The sequence below is a fragment of the Lepidothrix coronata genome, unplaced genomic scaffold (genome assembly GCF_001604755.1).
Source record: "Lepidothrix coronata isolate B3197 unplaced genomic scaffold, Lepidothrix_coronata-1.0 Scaffold67, whole genome shotgun sequence".
Taxonomy (NCBI): Eukaryota; Metazoa; Chordata; class Aves; order Passeriformes; family Pipridae; genus Lepidothrix; species Lepidothrix coronata.
In genome coordinates this window covers 3,966,078-3,984,304 of record NW_016690247.1, presented here as the reverse complement: position 1 = coordinate 3,984,304, position 18,227 = coordinate 3,966,078, and the positions used below count along the sequence as shown (strand labels likewise).

At 38.3% G+C, this 18,227-nt stretch overlaps 1 protein-coding gene across 1 annotated transcript in view; it reads left to right on the top strand.

Annotated features, from left to right (window-relative positions):
* Nucleotides 1-13,574, top strand: part of TG (thyroglobulin) — a 150,386-nt gene extending 136,812 nt beyond the window's left edge. The window contains exons 47-49 of the mRNA XM_017818269.1: nucleotides 7,582-7,722; nucleotides 8,485-8,675; nucleotides 13,248-13,574. Of these exons, the coding sequence (XP_017673758.1) occupies nucleotides 7,582-7,722; nucleotides 8,485-8,675; nucleotides 13,248-13,363 (448 nt within the window). The 3' untranslated portion in view covers nucleotides 13,364-13,574. The remainder of the gene's footprint in view (nucleotides 1-7,581; nucleotides 7,723-8,484; nucleotides 8,676-13,247) is intronic.
* The last annotated feature ends 4,653 nt before the right edge of the window (nucleotides 13,575-18,227 follow it).

Sequence of the window (18,227 nt, the reverse complement as noted above, 5' to 3'; positions counted from 1 at the left end):
AGATAAACAAGAGGGAGGGAGAAGTCAGCCAGTAAAGACAGACCCAATGCAATGATGCGAAGTAGACAAAAAGTTATTAAACAGGGAGGATTTTTTACCAGTAAAAGTCAATTAGCCAAAGTTTGTCTTGCAACTGGATGTTTCTAAAATGTATACATATACACACATTCAAGCGTGCATAGGTACAGGGGTAGGGTTAAAGAGCCCACTCTAAACTGATGTCTATGACATGTGGAAAATCACATAAAACCATGAACTGACAGTTTTTGTATAGATGAATGGATCTTGCAGAGAGCAGAATAATATCTCCTTCCACGTGGTAGCATTCTCCCAAGCTTGGCATGACACCATGTCTGCTTTAGTCTTCAGTTCCCATTTGAATGAGGAGCCAACTCCCACATTAATAATCTGTGGTAAAAATATATACATAACCCAGCTGCCATTTTCTCACTCTTTTTCTGAGAACACTTAGGCCTTGGAGTAAACATTTATTCTAAACAATGCAGGAGGAATGTGGCTGCTCAGCACTGCCTGGGATTAGTGGGGAGGGCTGGGGTATAGTTTTAGTTACAGTGAAGAAATGTGTGATAGCAGAAGTATGTTTTGACAAGGATAATATTATTAACTGTAAAAAGATTTGTCTTGTTAACCCTTTAAGAGATTTCTGGGTGATTTTTGCATATTATATGAAGGAGTACTGCTTGCTATGCCAGCACAGTTTCCAATTCACACTGTGGTGCCAAATGTTCTGTCTTAAAGATGGTGCATAAAAATCAGTGCTCTGCCAACTGAGAGGGACAGATCATCAGCTGCAGCAGGGTGGCAAAGCATCATTATTGTCATTGTAACAGTCTGAACTGAGGACTAAGAAGCTCTATCTTATAGTCATTAACATGACCATAAAAAATTGTCACAAAAGCTTTTCTTAATTGTTGAGTATGGGACAAATTAATGATCTGCTGTCTGAGTAATTTTATTTGGGGCTGTCTTTACCTCCTGTCTGTGCACTTTTGTGTGTGTTGATGTGAACTGTTGAAAGGCTGCTCCATGCCAATGCTCACATAGTTGGCTGGATTTTGGTGACGCTTCTTACGATTCCTTTAACTGAAGGCGAGAACTCCTGACTGATTAAAAAAAAAACCAAAAACCAAAAATGTTTGTGTATAAACCCATTCAACTCTGTAAAGTATTTTTTGGTTTCTATTTATTCTGTATGCTGTGGTAATTCTGGCTATTCTTGATATCCCTTTAATTAAAGGAGATTTTTCTACTCTTTTGATTTCATAACAATTATATCCCTGCTCTTTAATCCATCCACCACCTCTCCACTTCATGCTCTCCTCCTGACTGTAGCTGTTAGTCTATGGGTACCAACACCCCATAGGTTGGTGTCCACACTGTGAATTGGGTGCTGTGCAGGAAGACAGAAATTTATGTCTTTATATCTCTGGGCTTCAAAGGAACTCGTGTAAACACAGAGGGCAAATAAATTAGCACTGAGGTGGTGACAAGCACAAGATGCACATTGCCTACACAGCTGGGCAAGCACCTCAATTGCTTTAGGCAGATACATCCACTTGCTCCAACAGCAGCTTGTTGTTGTGCTCTATAAAGCTCTACTCCCAATCATCTCCTCAAAGCTGTTGCTTTGCTCTTCTTATTGAAAGTGCCTTTCATTCCTCTTGTCCATTGCACTATGTCCAGCTACGGCTGTGAAAACGCTATCCCACTGATACAACCACATCACACTGTTCTCAAGTCTTTAGACAGTTTCTTTGTTTCAAAAGGATTGAGGTCAGAACAATATGGCTTTTTTTTCCCATGAAGTGTTTTAGAGGCCTTTATCATTCAGATCTTGGAAATAAGTCATAAATATGCAAAGACAAAGTACCAAGCTCAGAAAAGGCATAAATCAACTTTAAATGAAACAAAAATTCAGCTAAAAGATTCAGAAAAGTACAAAACAATTTTTGGAACTGCATGTGCTGCACTGGGACAGGCTGTTCCCATAATATGTAATCTGTAGAGCCCCATGTATTCTTTGGGACTCTAGGATCTTCCAGTGGATACATCATCTTTTTCAGGAAATTCATCCATTCATTCAGCTCAGGAATAGCCATAATGAACAAATGCATAAATTTCTGTCTCCCCAAAGTTCACTCAAGTGTCAACATACCTATTTCTAGATTTTAAATACAGTAATTCCCTGATAGAATTGTGTAATCTGTGATTTTTAGGAGTTCTGACAGGTTGATAAAAGTGCTTTCTTCCTGCCTTAATATCTGTGATATTTTTTTTCAATTAATGTGAGCTTTCAGGTTCTTGAATTTACTATCTGCTACTTCAGTTTTATTTTCTTCAATTGGCAGGGCTATAATGCAAAGTGGAACATTGTGTGTATTGGGAGTAATTCAAGTCGAAAAGACACAGCAAACTCCAGGATACTTTTGCAAGTCACATGTATCTATAGGGCTTTTTTGGTACAAATGTGGATAAACTTGGCAATTTAATCCTTTTAGGAGTTAAGTTTTTCCATACGTCCTGATTTTCCTGAAAAGAAGAAAGAAAAGAATGTTCATCTGTTTTTCACATCCTTTACCCCATTTGTCTGGCAGGAGTTTGTAATGAGAGGAGACGCAATGAGCCAAATGCATCCCTAGAACTGCAGAGGTCACACCAGGCCTTACACTGGCCCATTAAATTTCTATAAATATCCAGCTATCCTTTGATTATTTTTTTCTCCCTACAATCACATGCCATTTCCTTTTACAAGATGTGTGGCTATATGCAATTTTTTAAAATTATTTTGCTTAGCATCAAAATGAACACTTCATTTCAGGTGAAGTGCAGTGTTGGTAAGCTGCTCCTCTCCCATGACATGGATGAAATGGTGTCTGTTCACAGTTTGGGATACTAGATCTGCAAATATACTTTGTAAATCTGCTGATATTAATATGAAGATAATGCAGATGGGTGCAAAAAGCACATTAAATATTTCCAATAATTCTTGCAAAAAAAAAAATTAAAATCCATTTCTTAAAAATAAACACAGAATGGGGCCACAAGAGCATGAAAGCAGTGGCATATTATATATAAATGATATCCTCTTCTCTGGGGATGAGGTTTTTATGAAATCCTATGTTGGTTCAAATCAGCAGGAGATTTATCACCAACTCTATGAGTCTGAGTTTCACCTGTGGTGCTCAACTCAATCAGAATTTAAATAATAACCTGTTCTCACCAAAGCCAAGTGACAGTGGAGAGCTATTTTTTTGGGTTTTATGATGATAGTCCTACTCTTGCCAATGGGATACTGAACAGGGCCTTGATTGCGAGACTAGGAACTCAAAGCTGAGATCCCATCTCTAACACTAAATCTTTCCCAGAACTGTTAAAATGAGCAGTTATTTTCAAAAAGGTTTACATTAAAGGATAAATGGTTTTCTTACCTCCCCAATCTGTCACCGATTGCCAATATCTGCTTAGGTCAGTGACTGACATGAGTTTGAGTACAATATTTCTTCTCAATTTCTCAGACGATCTCTGGTAACTCTGGCTGAACTCTGGCTTGTTATGGTTGTCTTGTTATTTTAAAATTTAAATGACTGAATAGCAGTGGGAAGTTTGGTATTTTGGTATCGTATAAGATATCATTTGAATTTTGAGATAATTTACATTGGCTTCTACATGTGTGTGTAGTTTTAAAAAAGAACCAAAGACTACATTAAGACAACTAAGAATAGAAGCTATGACTCAAAAGGGTTTGAGATTAGTTGAAACTAGTTGAAAAGGAAAGTAAGGACTATTTTTAAAGGAAAGGGAAAAAAAAGAGAAATATTAGGCCAGAGTCAGTCATTAATCATCAGGATGAGCTTCCAGTATGAACTAATTAGCCAGACCTAGAGCAAGGACAAAGTTCAAAATGAGATATATGCCCTAATTTACCACAGAACACACTGTGAGGTCCCTGCAGCCCCAGCTTCAAGTTGTGCATTCAGTCCTAGCACAGAATAGCATGGTGGTCTGCCAGGTCATGTTCTTCTATTCTGACTGCCATGATTATGGATAGCCAGTAACGGCAATTTCATTTTGCAAACAAAATTTTTGAGGAGTTCTGAGTTAGGGGGCTCAGTTGGGGTTTTTTTGGGTAGTTTTGTTGTTGTTGTTGCTTTGTTTTCTTTTGGTTTTTTTTGGTTTGGTTTGTTTTTGTTGTTGTTGTTTGTTTGTTTGTTTTTTCTGTTCCAAAAGCTTGTGATTAAGATGCTAACTTCAGCTGTTGGATGAGGGGGCTTACATCTATGCTATCTTTGATTTGGAACAAGAATTTAAACCAAGTTAACCATTAACTGGGTATTTTTGTTCTAAATTCTGATCTACTCATCTTTTACTCTTCCCCATTGAAGCTGTTTTGTACATGAAAGTAGCCACAGCTCTACAGAGAGAGCAGTGGAGTATCTGAATGGCTAAGTAATTCCTTTCTGTCTTTCTTAATTAGAAACATTTAAATGGATACTCCATCTCAGGTTCAAGGAAAAATTTCTCAGAACTTACACCTATCCAATTAAATGGCTTGGCACTGGATAATGAAAATTCCCTGCAAATGATATTTCAGGGTCTACTGTTAAATCATTTCAGATTTTGCCATCTGATTTTCTGTAAACTGGATAACTGAACTCCAGTAGCGCCTCCTTCTGAGGTGAACTGAAAATTCCCCACAGAGACCTCATTTTAATGTGAACAAGGTGGTGGGATCTGGATCTTAACTTCCCCATGGCTCAATTTACTGGTCTGTCTTGTTGTCACATAAGAAGAGGAGCTATGAATCTGTTTCTAAAAACATTGACATTTTAAAAAGCAAAGATATACAGGGAAGATCTGAAGTGATACCTTTGCATGAAGTACTAGTCCTGTGTAGTCAATAAATCCAGGATTTCATCCTTACACATAATTGCATTCACCACTGTTAGTAAAATAACAGATCTGTTCCTTGAAAAGGGACTTCCATAGCAGAAATTAGTTGCTATTAGTTTGGATTCCTTAAAAACACTTTAAAAACCCCCTTTGCCCTTATTTCTTGCTGTCCTTCCTTTTATCAAATTGTGCTCTGAAATGCACTGGTTGTGGGGCCTTTGTTTCCCCGTTCAGAGTTGCTGCTATTGAGCACCTGTATAGTATCCTGGGAGTGCAGTTTGGAGCAGCTCAGGAAATAAAAACTTCCCTGCAGAGCTGGTAGTGCACAACAGCAAAGCTGTAAATGTTTATTTGTCACTCCTCTCTTTCTCTCACTCCACTTTTCTTCCAGTCAAAACAGTGTCTCTACCTGGTGCTACCTTGAGTACGCTCAGAGCTCCTACAAGACTCCAAAGTCCTTGTTTGGATATTTCTGGCCATTTGGCACTCCCCTCTGGTCCCTTCCAACCCAAACCATTCTATCATTCTTTGATTCTGTGATTCTATGATCAGAGTTTGAGGGAGGAGACAGAAATATTCCTCTGATATTTCTCATCTAGCTGCCCTCTCTATGTTTCCCAGTTGTCTTTCCTGCTGTTCTGTGCGTTTATTTATGTGCCTCTTTCCTCTCTTAACCTTAGGGTTTTTTTCTCATCCTCATGTTTTCTTTCACATCAACGAGAAATATTGAAAGCAGCCCATGAAGTTATAGCCTTTTGTACCACTTTATATCTTTATATCAAACCCAAAAGAGTTGTACAAATAATTTCAAACCTAAAAAGTTATGTATTTAAGAGACTGCTGAATTTCAGTCTGGGCTGTGACCTTAGCAGTTTTCACCTCTAGAAACATGAGGACTGAGAACACAGTCTCACTGGGGGGAAAACCTCAGTCCCAGCTCACTTATTTTAGCTTCACAGCTAAGTTCATCTCTGCTATGCCTTCCCTAAATGGGTACACTTGTCTCTTCATTGCACCTCAACTAATTTCATGTCCTGTAATCTAATCAAAAGCAACTCTTCATTGAAAAGAAAATTGCTCCTTTAAGTATATCATACCTTTGCTGGAATACTGACACTAGAAATTGCTGTTGTATACTGGGCCAAGCAAATTATTTTTAAGGCAAAATTATTAAACTATGATCTTGCTTAATCCTTCTATAAACATTTGGGGAAGAAAAATATGCTTTAATCTCGTTTCAGTTCTACATTTTTTTGGTGAATAATCTGTGAATAATTCACTTTCCAGATGTAAAGTATTACTGAGGTATTATGATAAGACTAAGGAAAACACAACCAAAGATGTATTTCATTTAGAGAGTTGTGTGTTTGTTTTTCAAAATAGAAATTTTGGTGCCACCACTTATAAAATGTAAAAGAGTCATCTTGCTTTCAGCCCACCTGCCCATAATGGTTTGAACTACACTCCTTGTTCCTTTGGAGGCAGTATCAGGGTCATATCAGTGCTGCTGCATTTCATGCCCAAAGACAAAATAGTTTCAGTTGTGACACCTTTTGACATCAGCCACTGCAGCCAGTGCAGATCAAATCTTGCTGAGTGGATCTGTGATTTGTTTGTTCTTGCCTCACAGACATCTGTTCCTTCTCCCAGGTCCCCTGATGCTGTCTGCCTTCATGCAGCACTAAACCAAGTCAATAAGACCTTTGTCTAAATGTGGGATATGCAAAATGCAATTGGACCACAACAGAAATGTCTCCTTCTGAAATGTGGTTCAAAGCTGTGTGTTGAGCATAGTTTAGTTATAATTTTATTGGCAGAAATTGGCCACTGTTTTTCTGCGGCACTTGAAGGTGTTGAGGTGTGTGACCTTTACTGTTAGGTCCTGCAAGTGTTTGGGTCTTACCTGGCCAGTCTTGTCTCTGAATTGTTGAAATATTCCTTATAATATGTGTTAATTATTACATGGAACTACTCAAGAATTGTTCTTTCTTAAATCTGATCTAGGTGATTATCTCAAGTTGTTTTGACTTGGCTGCCATATAAAACTAGGGGAGAACAGAGTGTATGAGTCAAAACCACCCAGCCAGCAGAGAAATTAGATTAAAACTGTGTCTAAGAAAAATCTTCATAAACATCTCCTATTACATCTTTTCTTATCCAAAGATTTGGGTTAGAATCCTGGCCACAGTGAAGTCAATGGAAAAAATCCAATTGCTGCTAAGAAGAGCCAGGATTTTATTCCAAGTCTGTGAAATAAACCATAATTAGCCTTCCATCGTGGCTGCCAGAATCCATGTCACCACTTGCTTCCACTTTCTGAGTTTAGTGAAAATCTGTCCATAACTTAAGAGACATTTAAGGAATAGCCAAGTGACTTTCTCTCTATCACTTTCTCTTTAATTTAGAAAATGTGCCCTGATACCTTCCACAATTTGCTCTTGTAACAAATGCTAAAGACCCTGCATTAACCTAATGGCAAATTCTCCCTGTTATTGCTTGCTCTTCTTTTATGTTTTGATTTGAAAAAGTCCCACAGCTCTCCACACTCTAATTAATGGTCATTAATTATATACCATTTTGCTTTATTTATGCTTTATTATATTATATCCCTTTCTTATCCAAATAAATAAATGATGGTTTTGATTATCTTTCCATAAATATTTACTTTAGCTCAGGTCAGGAGCTCTTGCTGGATGTTCAGTATGCATTTGGTCTACCATTCTACCCGAAGTATGAAGAACAATTTACTCTGGAACAAAAGGGTCTTTCCTTGCAAATTATGCAGTATATCTCCAATTTTGTAAACTCTGGGTAAGTGGGTGATATTTAAGATTGCTATGACTGGGGACGAGATGAAGACTATATGGAGTATAGTCAGTCCAGATCCTGCCCTCTCTCAAACAGCCTCCATTTCCTCTAACAACTTGTAAGCCTATAGAGGGGTTTGGTCAAAACTGTTGGAAAGTCCTCAAGCAGAGCAGACACCAAAGATTTGTAGTTTGACTCTTAGCTAGAAGGAATAGACATTTTGTCTCCATTGACCAGCAGCAAATTCTGCTTAAATACATAGGTGCTGCAGAGGCCTTCTTGTTGTTTCTAGAGCTTTGTTCTAGGATCCACATTCTGAAGTCTCTTGCCTAAGAGTTCCCTTACCCCCCAAAAAAGGGGGGACACAGTGCAGCCTTTACTAACCAGTCTGTGAATATTCTTCAGCTTTACTGTGCTGTGACCATGCTTGAGAATGAGGAGTATCTCTAGAAAACTAGTGTGGGAATGGGGGGAAGGGTGACTTCATGTGCTTTTTATGGTATCTTGGGTTGGGTTGGGATTGAGGGCTGTTGAGGGTGTTCATAAGCCTGTGTCTATACAGATTCTAGGTACCTGTTCCTTAGGAACTAAGGACTAGGAACTTAGGAACTAACAAGTTACCATGAATGATTCACCACTGTGGACTGAATTTGAGCCCTGCTGGTCAGAGGGACTGGATACACATTTCCCTGACCTACCTAATCTTCATCTCACTTTACTGTTCATGTCATTGTTTTCTAATGATCATTTCTCCTGCTCCCTTAGAAATCCAAACTACTTTCATAGTTTCTCAAGAAGGATGTCAGGGGTGATGCCCCTCTGGCCTATGTATCTGTCAAGTGATGATGGTGATAACTACAAGGAGTTCACTGTTTCTTTACCAACACTTAAAGGATTGAAAAAAGCGGACTGTTCCTTTTGGTCTGATTATATCAGAAGGCTGAAAGCAACCACAGGTGAGAAGAGCATTTTCTGACATTAAATAAAACCTAAATTCTCTGCTTAACGTTTTCCTCTGAATGTAGCTCTATCACTGTGGAAAAACACTTTTCATAAATTAAACATTTTTCATTGTCTGGGGCATATAGTTAAGACTGTCCTGAGAGTGAAAGGATGCAACAGTAAACAAATTTATTTTGTAGCAGATAGTGAGTAATAAAGTTTAATTGCCCTGGAGTTAGAGCTAGAGAAATCTTCCTGCTGTGATGATATAACAAAGCTATATCTTCTAATAGCTTGCTCTCTATTTGCAGTTATAATATAGACTTTGACTAAATTGGAAGGCTGGGTATACAGGCCTGTTTTGTCTACTGGAAACACCTAACATGAGAATGCTGAGATTCCTATGGTTTAGGAGGAGCACAATGATGACTATCCACTGTAAAGTTGTAACTGAGGCTTTACTTATATGTCATTATCGTTCCTGTATGCTTTGACTTCACAACAGATAAATTTCTCTGACTTTTTTTATAGTTATGCTGATTATGCCCCTTGTATTTCTCCTTTGTCACCATAAATTTCAATGGAGCTATGAGAGTCCTTCAATTTTTTCTTACTGCTTAGGACAGTAAAACCAACTCCACAGAGATTTCAATCTGCTGCCTGTCCTGAATTTATTCTGGTAAATAAAGTCCACTTCGTGGCTGTGTATCTTGTAAATAAATTTGGATAGCCTCGAGGAAAGCAAACAAAACCATCCCTTTTTGGCAGGCAGAGATGTTTTGAATTGTTCTTGGAGGCCCGCAAGTTTGCAAGTGTTTTTTATGTCCTAAGGTTTCATCTTCAAGCCCTCTCTGCTTTTGGGGACATTGCAATTCTGGGAACAAAATGTACTTTCCAAGACACCAAACCACCCAGGGTATCTGTGGCTGACAGAAGACTTCAAATGGGCTGAGGCTGACATTTGTGTAAGACAAAACTGTAATGTCTCAGAACCATTAGTTTGGTGATTCTGATGCAAACACAAGGCATCAATTCTCTTGTTGAAGAGACAGCTCCAATCTTCACTCATGGTCTTCCTTCCAAAGTGAACTCAAGATTTTGCAGAAAGTCTTTTCATCAGTTTCTTGATGTCCCTCAATGTCTTTCAAGTTCAGAGGCGGTATTTTGATCTCTCCAATGGCTTTCTGGTGGTTGAGATATTGCTAATTTTCAAAGCTTGATTCTGATGTTTAAACAGTCCTGGCTATAACTTCTAGATCTTTTGGGACTTCACGTCTCAGCATTATATCTGTGTAATGCCAGACTGAGCATTACTGTTGACCAAGCACCACGGACAGAGGCTATTCCCAGCACTTACAGAAAATCCCCCCAAAAGGTGGAAAAATATCTACCAGGGCAGATTAGTTTTGGCATAGAGAAGGTCTAAAACCATCCAAACTGGCATAAGAACACAACATTCGTGTATGAGTTGGTCCAATGATCTGTCTAACTCAATATCCTGCCCTTGTCAGTGGCCAAAGCCAAATACTGGAATGTTAAACAAAAAAATAGAGAGGGAGAGAAAAACACACAGAAAGAGTTCACGAAGTTAAGTAAAATTTTTGAAAACAAGCCATAAAGTGTGAAATTTATGGAGTATAGATTGTCAAGAAAAGATTTAAAAAGTACATGTCAACATGTTATTCTTCAAGCAGAACTGAGTACACCCGGCTGGCTCTTTAAGCCAGTGTTTGCTTGGTCCCAGAACCATGGTAATGCAGTTACACAGCTGACTTCTGCTAAATTCCATCTCATAGCAGTGTTGGCTTGTTGCCTTGCCTTGATAGTCATCTTTAATCTTATCTCGCCTTGGAATACTGAAACCTCTCATACAATTTTAATAGGCATCGCATCAAACTAATTTCTGTTCCAGACCTCAGCCTGGGATGGTATCTTATAGAGATTCATGCTGTGGGTCTCTTGATAACAATCTGAGCACAGCTCCTTGGAACAAAGATTCGTAATGTTCATCAGTTCCCCTAGAAAGACAATATAAAATTCAGATGCTGATGGTTGAAGACCCTCAATTTTTTTTTGAGATGTTGTGCTGAAATGTGTCAATCCATCAGTACAAGTTCATCACTTGCATTGTTCCCAAAAATTGGATTCTGCAGGAGTTGCGTCCCTGTGCATCATGTTGATGTGTCTCCTTTGCACCCAAGGTTACTTGCTGTACCTCCCTTCAGAACAGAAGCATTGCACCTCTGTTGTTACCTGAGTGCTCCAGCCTCTGTTCCTGGAGTGCTGTCAGGCTGTCAGTCAGATACTCTGAGGTCCAATCTAACACTTTCCCACCTTTCAATAAATATAAAAGTCCATGATAGTGTTCTTGGATTATTATGGATTGCAATCTGTGGCCCCCTGCCAAGTAGATGGAAGTTACAAGTGTGTCAGCAAGAGGTACTGATAACGAAACAATCCAGTTGTCACATGTAAGTCAAAGATGTACAGAATGTAGTCTGATGCAGTCTCAACCTATTGTGATGAATTCTGTTTCGTCCATCTCACTTTTTTCCTTGAAATCAGTTTTTTTCAGCTTCATATGTCATCTGTGATCTGTAAGCAAAAAACCCCAACATATTTCAATAAAATGGAGAAGAACTAGACAAGCCAGTGATCATAAAGTATAACAGAAACTAGCTTTTCAAAAATCTTTCTTGATCCTTTGTATAGAGCCAGGTGAAATGTCTTGACTTAGAAATGTCAAATTAAGGATAACTGAAGGCTCAAAGCTCAGTATCTCAGTCCAACTGAAAACTGAGGTATTCCTTGTTGTGGTTTACGCTAAACTCATAAATTGCAGTTTCTGGGATAAAAACTTCTCATATTTAGAATCTTACATGTCTTTAAGTTAGTCACTGCTGGATCTAGAAACTGTTGTATATATATCTAGCTTAACTATTACTTGCAATTTTCTTTCCATTCTGTAAAATACTGTCCAAGTCGAAGTAGGTGTTTCATTTTGTGATCAGACCACAATATTTACTGATGGAATGTATAATTTGTTCCTGGCACATAAATGGAATGTATGTAGATGTAATTGGAGATAATTTAACAAAATTAATGTCATAAATGCATTGATTCATCATGGTGTTTGCTGGCAGTGCCTTTACAAATTATGGAGGGAAGTCTGAATTTGTTTCATTGCAGATAAACTATAAATCTCTTGAATTTTTGTTTGAGACCAGTTTGTAGAGTAGGCATTTTGAGGAGCAGTCTACCTGGGGAATTATGAAACTGATGATGCTTGAAAAGGTTTGGATTTAGTAAATGGAGTTCCCATGGTTGCATTTCAAAGACATGCTTTATATTTTGAATTATGACGGTTTCCATGGGAAACATCAAAACGATAAACAAGAAGAGTGGCCATTGTGGAAAAAATAAGCTGTGAATGGCTTTTTCCAGAGAATGTGTTAACAACTTGCAATTCAGTTAAAAACAGGAGCTCCAGAATGTTTATGTATATTCAGACAGATGTCTGAATGCTAAAATTCCCTTTGCATAGTATGGTGGACTGTGCTGCCTAACAGTGAGTCCCTTTGTAAGGGGCCTCCCACTGCATCCCAAACAGGTGGACTTGGATCCAGTCTTCATCTCTTACTCATCTGACTGGTATCTAAACAGAACCAGTCCTCCTAAAAGAAGTGCCTCTGTAAGCAATGTTACAAATGGGGAGAAAGAGATACCTTTAGTGTCTCAAAGTTGAATCTTGTCTGCCTAACTCTTGTGCCTACATTTAGACATCTGGGCATATTTTACATGTCCAAGTTAGCCAGACTGGACCCCATCTGTAGAAAACAGGTACCAAAGCTGAAGCCTTTTCCATGAGCTCTGGGACATCAAGGGTAGCCACACAAGAGTCTGAAAAAAGCAACAATATTCATAGTTCAGACTTGAATCAAAGCTGAATCAGGAATGTTGCGGTTAGAATTAATCTTTTATCCTTTCTATTCACACCCTGCTTTTCAAAATCTCAGCTAGAGAACAGATTCCTTTAGTATGAGGGGATATCTGTGCAGCTATGGGAGCACTCTCTCTAGGAGACATTTAATAAGCACCCTCAGTACACTTTCTTGACACAGTTTGGTGGAGCTGAGGCAAATGTGTCACTGAAATAGGGTGGAAGAGTAAAACCACAGAAGGAAAAACATAATAAAGAAGAGACCTATCAGAGGTGGAGTCCTTGGGGCCTTGTATATTCCAGACAGACAAAAAAATTAATGTTCCCCACACTTCCTACCTAGTAGGGAAGTATCAGGAGATAATACAAAAAAAAAAAAGTCTTGGATGAGTGGAGAGCAAACTATTATACATTCCAATGGCAGTTATTTAAAGCATGCTGGAGGCACAATTCTTAAATATCATCAGGTGATCTGCTGTTTCCCTAAAGCATTTTGCAAATGGACAGCAAACTGAGAAAAATATCTTCCTGAACATTTATAGCTGCATAAAAGTCTTCTAAGTGTCATTGATCAACTGTGTACCTCACAACCTGCTTCATCAAGGATATGACATCTCTTTTTATCTCAATTATATTGTCTTTTCAGGAAGTGCAAGTGATGGAGAATCATCTGGTGAAAACAGCCCTAGTGAAACTCCCAGTGAAGGACTTTCCTCCCTGGAGAGCCAGCCCCTGGGAGATAAAGTGTCTTACAGCAGATAGGAAATCACAGTGCTATCTGATGGGTTTGTCACATGTTGTACATCCACACAACCATCTCACACCAAATGAACAAGCTGCTTCCTTTAGTTAACTTTCTGAACAAGTAAAGTAGACTTCTCAATAAGGTAGTTTTTCAAGAAAATTGATGAATATGGCACAAAATAAACACTACAGCTATTGTGTAAGGTCAAAAGAAACTGTAATTTGAAAAATGAAGTATCAATAAAAACTGCAAAACCAAAACAAATATGCTTGGACTTCATTTCTTGCAACTACACAAATGCCAACATGTTGTAGTACCACCAGACAGAAAAAGACATACATTAAAACACTTAGGAGTCTCTGGGTTGATGAGGCTCAGATTTGTTAGATGTCACATCTGTCTTGTCCTTGTTTGTTACTCGTCCTATCATAAGCTGCTCATAGGAGTGGGAGCCTGGTTTGGCATTCTGGAGAAAACTAAAAAACTTCAAAATGGGAAGAGAGAACAATGTAAGAAGAGAAGCAAGAGTATGCACCGAGTGTGTTCACATGAAGTAAGGCACATGCACATGTTATATTCACGTCATGATCCTTGTGAAATTATGTGTAAGACAATTTGGTTAAGGCAGAACACACAGCAGAGATAATAGAAAGAATATGTTAATTAAAACTTAGAACTTGTTCTTGGAACATTTATCTTTCGGAAGGAGAAGGTGAGATACAGAGCAGTTTTGGAAGTGTAGGGAAAATCATAGGATACCTGTAATGGCTGTTAAAGTATTTTGGATTAGGTTGTTAATTCATTGCTGGGATTGTTTGGCATAATCCTCAGTTGCCAGTTTATCACACACACTTTTATGATATTTCACAACATTTCCATTGATTTCAGTAGGACACGAATTTCTTTGCAGTGCTGAAATAATTATTAAAACAACTCACAAGGTTTTGTTTGCTTCTTGGGACCTTTGCCAGTGCATGAGCAGTCTTTACTGCTGTCTTCCATGTATCCAGGTTTCCAAAGATGTTACCAAGACAGAAGAAAAACTGTGTAACACTCATAGTTCTTATACTTACATCTTATTCAATAAAAATAAAAAGAATCAAGAAGCTTGTTAACTGACTAAAAATAAAAGAGTAAAGATGGAGAACTCAAACTGAATTTTCCATCATTAACTTTATTTAAACTAGCTAACGGGTAATGGAAAAAAATGAAAATATTTAAAAACTTTTTAAAAAGCCCGGATCTTAAACGTGAATCTCAACAGAGGATTCTTTCTTTGCAGTAACTATAGATACAGCAGTTATGATTTCTTGGCCAAAACTGGGTTTACTTTTCCCTCTTTTGAGACAACTCCTTGAAACCTATGTCTAATAGATTCTATTTACAACTTAATGCACCCTGAGAAAACATCTTATTTTAGTAACAGGTATGATTTTACCTGTGTCCACATATGGAGACAGTCATGTGCATATTTCCAGCCACATAATTTCCACAGTGGAAGCATCCTAGTCCTTCTTGGCTTGACCCGAATAGTCCTGTCAATCTTCTTTATTATATAGATATATAAAAATTCTCAATAAATGTGAAAAGTTCTTCTTCATCATCCATTAAACAAATGCATTATAACTAATCTAAAAGTATTTTAGGTCACTTTGACCTCTACCCTGGTCCGCCTACCTTACAATCCTGATGCTGAGTCGTTTCCTCCCAGCTAATGTTCTTTGCTTCTGCACTGTACTCCTAAAAAAAAAAAAATCAAATTTTCCAGAACATCAGCCAAATCCCTGTGAAATACTGATGTTAATATGGGCTGCTGCTTGTGGACAATTGGCTTGGTATAGCCATTTGCCAGGCTGTATTATTACAAACAATCACTTTGGGAAAAACTGGGCCATGAGAGTAACAATTTTGACAAATCAACCCAATATCCCATATGTCCTGCTGAAGAGACATCAAAAGGCTATTGCACAATCACTGGAATGTTAAATATGTACCTAAACCACTTAAATTCTAGTAAACTATAAGCATATGCTTTTAATTAATATTATTATATTTTATAGGTGAATATTTACAAATAAAAGAGGAAAAGGAATAGTTTTTTTCCCTGCCCTGTATAAAAATTCTGGCAGTGTCATTCCCAAAAAGTAATTAATCTCAACTGGCTTCTAAACCATTAAATAAAAAAAACCACCTCTGAAAACTCCAACAGGAAATGCTCAGTTCATCAGGGATCCTTTCACACTACTGTGAACTCACTGTCTTCTGCATCACAACATCAGAAAGCAGAAAATACAAAAAATTAAATATATTTGAGAACTAATTGTTGTACACAGCAACTCCAGTACTAATCTCCTGCCCATGTAACTGGTAAACAAAGGACAGATTTAAAACTATTCAGTATTGACTCATGTTAGAGAAAGCCAAATATATAACCTTTCCCCACTCACTATTCAGCTCCACCTTGAGCCCAGAGATGCCTCTGGAATTTGAGAAAAGGTTTTAATTTTGAACTAGGAAAGCAGCAGCTTAGCCTAGTATCCTCCTAATTACAGTCTTGTCTATCTGGTTGGCTTGGTAGATAGGCAGGTCTGACTTGCTTTTTAGGTCACCCCTCCTGAGGTACTCAGCTTGACTGTCAGTTTGGTAAAAAAGACTTTTGAAGTATGAAATTTTCATAAAACATCTTCATTTCATAAGTGACTGAATGCCCCAACCCCCCCCCCCATTACACTGGATGCAGCTCTTTAGACCATTCTACCTCTCTCTAGGTTTTCCAGAAGCCTCTTTTCTATAGCCCACTGTTTGTTTCCTTCTTCAAAAAAGCATGAAAATACTCTTCCACAGTTCTCTGCACCGTCTTCTCCCCTTATACTTGTCCTGCTCACTCTCCATACCTCGTTTAATTTGCTTCTGTCAAGGTGCATTTTGATGAAGACAAATGCAGCCTCATGATCCCTTGTGTTCTTCTAATCCCGCATTTCCTCATCTTCTCATATCTTCCATTCTGGGTCCTTAAGCTCAAACATTTTTGAAATATGAAATAACCTTTGCAGCAGCACACATGATTCAGTCTTTGGTTGTGAACCTCATCACCCTCCTGACTTTACTCCTCTTTCTTTTGGGGAACCACACTATTATTATTGCTCCAATCCAACAGGAGATTTAATTAGAAAAGCATACATGTGGACTGACTGAAAGAGAGGTCAAGAAACTTTAGCCTTGGTGATACTGAGAGGCCAAGTCTGCTCCCACATACAATTCTTAGCTAGAAAAATACATTCTCAGACTATTTAGTTCATTGTGCTTTAAACTAAAATACCAAACCTGCAGCGATCTGGTAGTGAAGCAATGCGCAGAAGCATGATGACCAGAGCCATGCTTTCCTCCCTCCTCTGGAAATGGCTATAACTTATTAAAAGTAAAGCATTTTTTTAAACTTCCTATGAGCACACACAGACAATCCAAGTTAATGCCAATGAAGTTATTTAATCTGAACTTTTTGAAAGACAAGCCATCAGAACCTTTCTGTATATGTTGCTTTTAATACTTGAATATCTAACCTACAGCATTTTGTGTGGTTCTTTGACACAGGAGATATTAGGCAACATAGAAAAAATGTGGAGTATTAGAAAGATTTTGCCATGCAGAGTTGGAAAGAAATCAGCTGACTAAATGGCAATGCTGGAACGCTAATTGTTTTCATAAGTACTTGACACATAGAGCTGGAACATCACAGTTCTCTTCCTGCTGTTGTAGGGACTCACATCATATAATTCTCTTGGCTAAAATTAGGGTCTCAGTCTTTCACCATAGCAACATCATAGCCAATGCTCTGTATTATATAAAGGCTCATATTCTCTATAACTTGCTCCAACTACAGTCTATAGCAGTGGTAGTAGTAATTAGAGATTTGTGGACTGTCACTCCTCCCTATATGAAGCTAAAAAAATAAACATGATCACAAAGCCAAAGATCCTCCACATGGTTCTTATTTGGTTTCTGAAACAGACACCTGCCTAGCAGGGATTTTATATAAGTTTCAGGTGTGAGAGAACTTGGTTAATAGGAAGTGTGATAGTCAGTGCTTTCAACTTTTTCTATTTTTAATATTTTTATATGATGCTGATCTGGCCCAAAGCTGAGGGGTCACTACTTCCTGCCCCTGCAGATGTGAATCCTTTGGTCATGATGATGTCAGGTCTCATCTCATGATGTGGAAAACTCTCCTAGTTCTCCAGCTGCCCAAGAAAGACCCTTTGATTCCAGCAGTGGATAAAACTCAATGAACTTCAGCTGAGAGCTCATGTGCTTAATTCTCAAGGAGAATTAAGACAGTTTTGCATAAGGATTCCTTACAAGTCTACTCACTCTTTAAGAGGCTCGTTGTATGAATGGGTGTGGAGAAGGTCATGTTTCACAGCACAGATTTTGAGTCATTACAAAAGCTGTTATTTTCTTGTTTTAAGGAGACCTTCTTTTCCTTCCTGTTGTTATTCCTCATGTATTCTGCTGTCAAGGGATTGGAGGCAGAGTTTACCTTTTCTGCTTCTTATACAATCCCTCTGCAGAGAGTCCTGTGAGCAAAAGTCAATGAAACTGATAGTATCTTCTGGGCCACTGGTGGAAGTCAGATGGAAAGGGATATTTTTAAACATTGCAGATGTCTTTCAAAGCTGACTAAGGAACTCTAAGTCAGATCCCACTAACCTGTAGGGAATTTGGATGCCCAGTTCCCATTATGGCTTTGAAACCCCACCCAACATCTGTGAAATGGTCAGTGCTCATTTAGGAGCCTTGTCCCTTTCATGATGAGTGGATGTCTGTGGAGAAAAGCACCATTGCAATTGGCAGCAGTTCTTTGACTCACAAAGGGAGAATTTT